Source organism: Salmo trutta, chromosome 25, assembly GCF_901001165.1.
Source record: "Salmo trutta chromosome 25, fSalTru1.1, whole genome shotgun sequence".
In the NCBI taxonomy this organism is placed as follows: domain Eukaryota; kingdom Metazoa; phylum Chordata; class Actinopteri; order Salmoniformes; family Salmonidae; genus Salmo; species Salmo trutta.
In genome coordinates this window covers 5,499,861-5,509,460 of record NC_042981.1, presented here as the reverse complement: position 1 = coordinate 5,509,460, position 9,600 = coordinate 5,499,861, and the positions used below count along the sequence as shown (strand labels likewise).

At 44.3% G+C, this 9,600-nt stretch overlaps 1 protein-coding gene across 1 annotated transcript in view; it reads right to left on the bottom strand.

Annotated features, from left to right (window-relative positions):
- Positions 1-1,835: 1,835 nt before the first annotated feature.
- The window catches only part of LOC115161904 (N-lysine methyltransferase SMYD2-A), a gene marked incomplete in the record, with an annotated part of 39,616 nt that continues 31,851 nt past the window's right edge, over positions 1,836-9,600 (bottom strand). The window contains 4 exon segments of the mRNA XM_029712724.1: positions 1,836-3,278; positions 3,726-3,834; positions 4,951-5,125; positions 9,518-9,600. Coding sequence (XP_029568584.1) covers positions 3,177-3,278; positions 3,726-3,834; positions 4,951-5,125; positions 9,518-9,600 — 469 coding nt within the window.

The window sequence follows — 9,600 nt, the reverse complement described above, 5'->3', positions numbered from 1 at the left end:
ATGGGCATCTGGTTGGCAAAACAAGATACTTTTTGGAATACAAATAACAGGGGATCGATCATCAGAAGAGCGTGATAAGGAATGCTGGTGTGCAGGCCCATCTCATCTCCAAGCCGTACTCTATTGGGGAATAGCTTGTCTTGCAGGCTGCCATTGACATAGTTAGGACAGTGATAGGAGACAGCGCAGTGTCAGATACGTCCAAAGATGTACACGAGCAGCTGATGTCCCAATTTAGAGAGTCGGAGTTTGCCATACATTTGGATGAGGCAACGGATGTGGTGAAGGAGGCCTAATTTTTTGCTTTTGTGAGGTACACGCACAACGCAAATCAGGAAAATGTTTTGTTCTGTAAATCAATCAAAAGGGAGGGCAACTGGGCATGAGTTTTTAAAATCCTGAATGATTTTTTTCCTTGAGAATGATTTGACGTGGGATGCCTGCGGTGTTATCGACACAGATGGAGCCCCCGCTATTACTGGGGCGCAGGGAGGATTAAAAGCAACAACAAAAAATGACTCGTAATGTGCAGTGGAATCACTACATAATCCACCGGGAAGCACTTGCCACTCGGGTAATGGAAGAAGAGCTGATATCGGATATCTTTGAAAAACTGAACTCCCTGAATCTGTCTCTGCAATTGTCAGAAGCAAAGGGTTTTTGAAATGCTCCCGAAAGATTGCCACTTTCAAGAAAAAAGGTAGAGCTACGGAAAACATCACTTGAGAACGGCACAATACCATTCTCGCTAGTGAACGATGCCATTGGCGATAATGACTGATTACTTGACAACCTTGAAGTCCAGTCTGGAAAAAATTCTTCCCAGAGGACAGCTCCCAAGATTCAGATCACTCACCTCTTTCTGGTGGACATCGACATCATCTCTCATCTCCCCATGGAAATCCAGGAGCAGCTGCTAGATCTGTGAACTTCGGTTGTAAAGAGAGCGAGTTCTGGTTCAAAGCTCTCCTGCCATTCGAATCATCCTACCTGTGTGAGCTTGGCTTCTAATGTTTTGGCTGTGTTGAAACCCAAGTACAGATCCAGGCTTGAAGTGGAGGACAACCTGAGACTTTCTGTATCCAAAATATCTCCTCAAATCACCAAACTGTCTGCGCAATTGAACTCTATTTTTTTTTTTACATTTTGATAATTGTCCCACCAGTAGTAGTAGTTGTAACACCAATGACGTTAACACCAATGATATTAACACCAATGAGATATTTTTGATATGAGGATTTTCTGAATGAGGCCATACATGCTCAAATATGAGGTCATCAATCCTTTAAAAATCATTTACTAAAGTGATATGATTAATAATTTTGCTCAAAATGCCAAGAGTGGGCTAAGCTGTCATCAAGGCAAAGGGTGGTTACTTTGAAGAATCTAAAATATATGTTGATTTGTTTAACACTTTTTTGGTTACTACATGATTCCATATGTGTTATTTCATAGTTGATGTCTTCACTATTATTCTACAATGTAGAAAATAGTTAAAAAATGAAGAAAAACCCTTGAATGTGTAGGTGCGTCCAAACTTTTGACTGGTACTGTATTCGCTAACGGATATAGCCATCCGATGCCTGACTGCACAGTCGATGATGTGGCAGGAAACCATTGGTTGATATATCTGGTCGGGTAGGAACTCAACCAGTGTGTGAGGTGTACCATTTCTGCTTCCATTTCCCCAGAAAGTACCTGGCTTCCTCCTTCTTTTGGTTCATCTGAGGCTCGTTATAAAATTCATAACAGATCAAACTGAATAAAATGAGTTTGTTTCAAAGGAAAAAAGTTTGTAGACAAGTGAATAAACAAACAAAAAAAACATAACAACATTCTCTGTTTTGTATTTTATTTGGGTAGTCCATGTCTGATGTCCAACACACTCAAACCAACCACAGGACAGAGGGGAAGTAAGGTGAAGTGGAAGTAGTCTCTAAACCAGCCGTTTTCTGAACTCAGTTCTGGGGATCTCAAAGCGTTGGTTTTTGGTCTTAGCACTAATATATTCCATTCAGCAGACGCTTTTATCCCACGCATGCATACGTATGAGTGGTCCCGGGAATCGAACCCACTACCCTGGTGTTTACAAGCGTCATGCTCTACCAACTGAGCTACAGAGCACTACACTTGACAACAGAAACGTGCACCCCTTGGGGTTCCCAGGACAGAGATTGTGATCCAGGGCCAGGTATGTTTTCCTTCCCCTAAAGGTTAAGGTTGAGGGTTTACAGTCATCTTACTAGGCAAAAACTGGTTAATCAACGTTGTTTCAACAACAACAAAATCTATGTGTTTGACATTGAATCAATGATGTGGAAAATTACTTCCCTTCAGGGTTGGGGGCCAATTCCATATCAACTCCAGACAATTCAGGAAGTACGTTAAAATTTCAATTCTCGCCCACGAGAAACATTTGGAATTTGATTTACTTTCGGGATTAAAACGGAATTTGGAGGCCAACCCTGCTTCCCTACAGGTCGGTACAAAGACTACAACCCTGCTTCCCTACAGGTCGGTACAAAGACTACAACCCTGCTTCCCAACAGGTCGGTACAAAGACAGTGTATGAGCGAGAGAAACCATGCAACACTTCTGATTTTATAAAACAGGCAAAAAGGACAAAAGTTGTTCAACACGGTTTGTGTTGTAAGACAAACGCAAATGATTTATGTCTGGACATACTGATAACAATTATGATGTTTTTTTTGGTATCGTTCTCTCACTTTGCTACCTTGTATGAGAGGAGAGAAACCCGTCATCGGTTTAATACAAAACATATGTTGTAAATTCACGAGTTGTCTTTTGACGACAGTTTAGGCAGATACGAGGTTAGTCCAGGCCAATAACAAAACTAACAACTACAACTGTCTCTGCCAGTTACAGCAATACTGCTACCCAGTACATAAAAACACCCTCATCGCGTACTGAGACAACCGAGCGAACAGAAATACTGGGGTCACATTGTCTCTTTCACTGGACTGGTTAACTGCCTGCCTGTATGCCACAAAAAAAAAACTGATTTGACCAGAGAGAGATGGAGATGGAGAGAGATACACGTAAAAAAGAGAGGTATAGGATGCATGCCGTGCAGCTGTTTAGATTTGTAGATTATTTTTTTTAATGTTATTTTTTTTGACCCAGGGTTTGGAGAAGCCCTTGTGCTCTCGCCCTCCTCACTCTTCCTCCTTCCTCTTCTTCAGCTCCTCCACCTCCTGTTTGACCTCTGTTACGTAGTGGTGATCCTTCCCATGAGCCACTTCCATGATGGCGATCGCCTGGACAGGAAATCAGGAAGTGACACGTTACCCATCAACGTTTGTTGGTCGTCACTATCTGACCAAGTTACAAAGACATAAACCCTGCCTATTTCTAAAAATTATATATATATTTTTTGTAACTTATTTTAAACCTAACCTTAACCACACTGATAAGCTTATGCCTAACCTTGAAACATTTTTTGTTTTGTTTTCAGAAATGTTTACGATTTAGACCATTTTGACTTTGCAGCTTGGACATCTAGTAGAAACCCTAGATCAGGGATATCCGACTATGCCAGAGAGCTACATAAATGCAAACCCTGGGTATTCCATCTCTGCAGTAACACACCTGATTCAATTGATCAATGTGTGTGTGTGTGTGTGTGTGTGTGTGTGTGTGTGTGTGTGTGTGTGTGTGTGTGTGTGTGTACTTCCTGAATGCCCTGGTGAATGACGGAGCGTTACCTTCTTTAATGCCTTGACTCCCTGGGTCTTCCTCTCAAGTCCCAGGTAGAGACGGCCCAGTTTCAGGTACATGGAAGCCACGTTCAGAGAATAGGCTGGGTAGTGGACACTGGAAACACAGGAGAGATGAACCAATCAGAGCATAGGCTGGGTAGCGGACACTGGACACACAGGAGAGATGAACCAATCAGAGAATAAGCTGGGTAGCGGACACTGGAAACACAGGAGAGATGAACCAATCAGAGAATAGGTAGGGTAGCGGACACTGGAAACACAGGAGAGATGAACCAATCAGAGAATAGGCTGGATAGCGGACACTGGAAACACAGGAGAGATGAACCAATCAGAGAATAGGCTGGGTAGTGGACACTGGAAACACAGGAGAGATGAACCAATCAGAGAATAGGCTGGGTAGTGGACACTGGAAACACAGGAGAGATGAACCAATCAGAGAATAGGCAGGGTAGTGGACACTGGAAACACAGGAGAGATGAACCAATCAGAGAATAGGCAGGGTAGTGGACACTGGAAACACAGGAGAGATGAACCAATCAGAGAATAGGCAGGGTAGTGGACACTGGAAACACAGGAGATATGAACCAATCAGAGAATAAGCTGGGTAGCGGACACTGGAAACACAGGAGAGATGAACCAATCAGAGAATAGGTAGGGTAGCGGACACTGGAAACACAGGAGAGATGAACCAATCAGAGAATAGGCTGGATAGCGGACACTGGAAACACAGGAGAGATGAACCAATCAGAGAATAGGCTGGGTAGTGGACACTGGAAACACAGGAGAGATGAACCAATCAGAGAATAGGCTGGGTAGTGGACACTGGAAACACAGGAGAGATTAACCAATCAGAGAATAGGCTGGGTAGCGGACACTGGAAACACAGGAGAGATGAACCAATCAGAGAATAGGCTGGGTAGTGGAATGTAAACGCTTTTTACTGACTTTTTTATTTTATTTTGGGAGCTTTTGAGGACAAATGCATTGAAAGTAAAGGGAGCGTTCCTTTACTCAGAGGGAGAGCTCCTTTACTCAGAGGGAGAGCTCCTTTACTCAGAGGGAGAGCTCCTTTACTCAGAGGGAGAGCTCCTTTACTCAGAGGGAGAGCTCCTTTACTCAGAGGGAGAGCTCCTTTACTCAGAGGGAGAGCTTCTTGTACACATGACTAAGTCGCTTTTGGATAAAAGCGTCCGCTGTATGTTTTGGTCACCTGTATGGTTGAATGATCTTCTCTCCGTAGCTCATGGCTCCGTCCCAGTCCTGCATGTACAGACAGACTCCCATAGCCTGGTACATCATGTGAAGCATGTACACGTTAGTGTCTGCAAATACGGAGCTCATCTTCTCCTGGCTCAACTCACAGATCTCCAGCAGGTCACTAGGGGGTGCTAGAGGGTCAAGGACTCAATACAACAGATTCTTTTATTTTTTTGAATTTGACCTTTATTTAACCAGGTAGGCTAGGCTGCGACCTGGCCAAGATAAAAGCAAAGCAGTGCGACACAAACAACAACACAGAGTTACACATGGGATAAACAATCGTACAGTCAATAACACAATAGAAACATCTATATACAGTGTGTGCAGATGTAGTAAGGTTAGGGAGGTGAGGCAATAAATAAGCCATAGTGGCGAAATAATTACAATTTCGCATTAACACTAGAGTGACAGATGTGCAGAAGATGACTGTGCAAGTAGAGATACTGGGGTGCAAAGGAGCAAGATAAATAAATAACAAAATGGGGATGAGGAGGTTGGGTGGGCTCTTTACAGATGGGCTGTGTACAGGTGCAATGATCGGTAAGCTGCTCTGACAGCTGATGCTTAAAGTTAGTGAGGGAGAAATAAAAGACTCCAGCTTCATTGATTTTTGCAATTCGTTCCAGTCATTGGCAGCAGAGAACTGGAAGGAAAGGCGGCCAAAGGAGGAGTTGGCTTTGGGGTTGACCAGTGAAATATACCTGCTGGAGCGCGTGCTACAGGTGGATGCTGCTATGGTGACCAGTGAGCTGAGATAAGGCAGGGCTTTACCTAGAAAGAACTTGTAGATGGCCTGGAGCCAGTGGGTTTGGCAATGAATATGAAGCGAGGGCCAGCCAACGAGAGCATACAGGTCACAGTGGTGGGTAGTATATGGTGCTTTGGTGATAAAACGGATGGCACTGTGATAGACTGCATCCAATTTGCTGTGTAGAATGTTGGAGGCTATTTTGTAAATGACATCTCCAAATTCAAGGATCGGTAGGATAGTCAGTTTTACGAGGGTATGTTTGGCAGTATGAGTGAAGGATGCTTTGTTGCGAAATAGGAAGCCAATTCTAGATTTAATTTTGGATTGGAGATGTTTAATGTGAGTCTGGAAGGAGAGTTTACAGTCTAACTAGCCACCTAGGTATTTGTAGTTGTCCAGCGATCGGTTAAGAGCATGCATTTCATTTTACTAGCTTTTAGAGCAGTTGGAGGCCACGGAAGGAGTGTTGTATGGCATTGAAGCTCGTCTGTAGGTTTGTTAGCAGTGTCCAAAGAAGGGCCAGATGTATACAGATTGGTGTCGTCTGCGTAGAGGTGGATCAGAGAACCACCAGCAGCAAGAGCGACATCATTGATATATACAGAGAAAATATTCAGCCCGAGAATTGAACCCTGTGGCACCCCCATAGAGACTGCCAGAGGTCCAGATAACAGGCCCTCTGATTTGACACACTGAACTGTCTAAGAAGTAGTTGGTGAACCAGGCTAGGCAGTCCTTTGAGAAACCAAAGGCTGTTGAGTCTGCCGATAAGAATGCGGTGATTGACAGAGTCGAAAGCTTTGGCCAGGTCAATGAATACGGCTGCACAGTATTGTCTTTTATCAATGGCGGTTATGATATCGTTTAGGACCTTGAGCGTGGCTGAGGTGCACCCATGACCAGCTTGGAAACCAGATTGCACAGCGGAAAAGGTACGGTGGGATTCGAAATGGTTGGTGATCTGTTTGTTAACTTGGCTTTCGAAGACCTTAGAAAGGAAGGTTAGGATGGATATAGGTCTGTAACAGTTTGGGTCTAGATTGTCTCCCCCTTTGAAGAGGGGGATGACCGCGGCAGCTTTCCAATCTTTGGGAATCTCAGACGATACGAAAGAGAGAGGTTGAACAGGCTAGTAATAGGGGTTGCAACAATTGTGGCAGATAATTTTAAAAAGAGAGGGTCCAAATTGTCTAGCCCAGCTGATTTGTAGGGGTCCAGATTTTGCAGCTCTTTCAGAACATCAGCCATCTGGATTTGGGTGAAGGAGAAGTGGGGGACGCTTGGGCAAGTTGCTGTGGGGGTGCAGAGCTGTTTTCCGGGGTAGGGGTAGCCAGGTGGAAAGCATGGCCAGCCATAGAGAAATGTTTATTGAAATTCTCGATTATCGTGGATTTATCGGTGGTGACAGTGTTTCCTATCCTCAGTGCAGTGGGCAGCTGGGAGGAGGTGCTCTTATTCTCCATGGACTTTACAGTGTCCCAGAACTTTTGGAGTTTGTGCTACAGGATGCAAATTTCTGTTTGAAAAAGCTAGCCTTTGCTTTCCTAACTGCCTGTGTATATTGGTTCCTGACTTCCCTGAAAAGTTGCATATCGCGGGGGCTATTCGATGCTAATGCAGTACGCCACAGGATATTTTGTGCTGGTCAAGGGCAGTCAAGTCTGGAGTGAACCAAGGGCTATATCTGTTCTTAGTTCTACATTTTTTGGATGGGGCATGCTTATTTATGATGGTGAGGAAATTACTTTTAAAGAATAACCAGGCATCCTCTACTGACGGAATTAGGTCAATATCCATCCAGGATACCCAGGCCAGGTCGATTAGAAAGGCCTTCTCGCTGAAGTGTTTTAGGGACCGTTGGACAGTGATGAGGGAGGTCGTTTGTCCAGCGGACCCATTACGGATGCAAGCAATGAGGCAGTGATCGCTGAGATCCTGGTTGAAGACAGCAGAGGTGTATTTAGAGGGCAAGTTGGTCAGGATGATATCTATGAGGGTGCCCGTGTTTACGGATTTAGGGTTGTACCTGGTAGGTTCCTCGATTTGTGTGAGATTGACGACATCTAGCTTAGATTGTAGGACGGCCGGGGTGTTAAGCATATCCCAGTTTAGGCCACCTAACAGTACGAACTCTGAAGATAAATGAGGGGAAATGAATTCACATACAGTGTCCAGGGCACAGCTGGGGCCTGAGGAGGGTCTATAACAAGCGACAACAGTGTGACTTATTTCTGGAGAGGTGGATTTTTAAAAGTAGAAATGTTTGGGCACAGACCTGGACAGAACTCTGCAGATCACCAGGGTGGTGTTAGAGGGTTAGAGACTTAATACAGCACATAGATCACTAGGGTGGTGTCAGAGGGTTAGAGACTCAGTACAGCACATAGATCACCAGGGTGGTGTTAGAGGGTTAGAGGCTCAATACAGCACATAGATCACTAGGGTGGTGTTAGAGGCTCAATACAGCACATAGATCACCAGGGTGGTGTTAGAGGGTTAGAGACTCAATACAACACATAGATCACTAGGGTGGTGTTAGAGGGTTAGAGGCTCAGTATAGCACATAGATCACTAGGGTGGTGTTAGAGGGTTAGAGGCTCAGTACAGCACATAGATCACTAGGGTGGTGTTAGAGGGTTAGAGGCTCAGTACAGCACATTGATCACTAGGGTGGTGTCAGAGGGTTAGAGACTCAATACTGCTTCCACCAGTCCAATGAGCTCACAGTGTGGGTATAAAGGGAGGAGAAAGGGAATTTGACTATGGGCTAAGGTTAATAACAGGAGTGATGTGTGTACAAGGGCAGATTCGTTCTAGTCTGAGAGGCTATTGAAGGTCCATTCATATGGTTGCTGAGTGGAGTGGTACTGGACCTACTAGTACTGGACCTACTACAATCAATCAAATGTATTTATAAAGTCCTTCTTACATCAGCTGATATCTCAAAGTGCTGTACAGAAACCCAGCCTAAAACCCCAAACAGCAAGCAATGCAGGTGTAGAAGCATGGTGGCTGGGAAAAACTCCCTAGAAAGGCCAGAACCTAGGAAGAAACCTAGAGAGGAACCAGGCTATGAGGGGTGGCCAGCCCTCTTCTGGCTGTGCATGGGTCTACATGGGTCACAAACAACACAGGAACTGAATACCTGACATTTCCACAGCATAGCACCCCCCCCCCCCGCTCACCCCCTCTGTCAATCAAACCTTCCCTCCCACACTGTATCCAGGCACTAAAGTGGTAGCAGCCATAAGAGCACAGATAAAATGACTCCTACAGAGTTACGTATAAAAGGGTCCTGTTCTTTTATATCGATTGTTGTGCTCTTTTTATATTCATCAACTTGTCTGTTGATTGGCTTTGCTAATTGACTTTACGCTGTTGATTAGCTTTGCTAATTGACTTTACGCTGTTGATTAGCTTTGCTAATTGACTTTACGCTGTTGATTAGCTTTGCTAATTGACTTTACGCTGTTGATTAGCTTTGCTAATTGACTTTACGCTGTTGATTAGCTTTGCTAATTGACTTTACGCTGTTGATTAGCTTTGCTAATTGACTTTACGCTGTTGATTAGCTTTGCTAATTTACGCTGTTGATTAGCTTTGCTACTTTACCATTTCCACTCACTATATTGTGCACGTGACAAATAAACTGCTTTGATTTGAGCGGTAAAGAGGGAGAAGGTGAGAGGTAGATAAGGAGGTAGATAAAGTGAGTGTGTGGATGGAGAGAGCGAAGGATGTGTAGAAACAAAGAGGAAAAGGATATTCTTGTAGTGCTTAGCTCTACGGAACTCTTCAATAACATTCCTGGCGTAGTGAACCATCTTTCTGACCTCCTCTGGCTGTGGG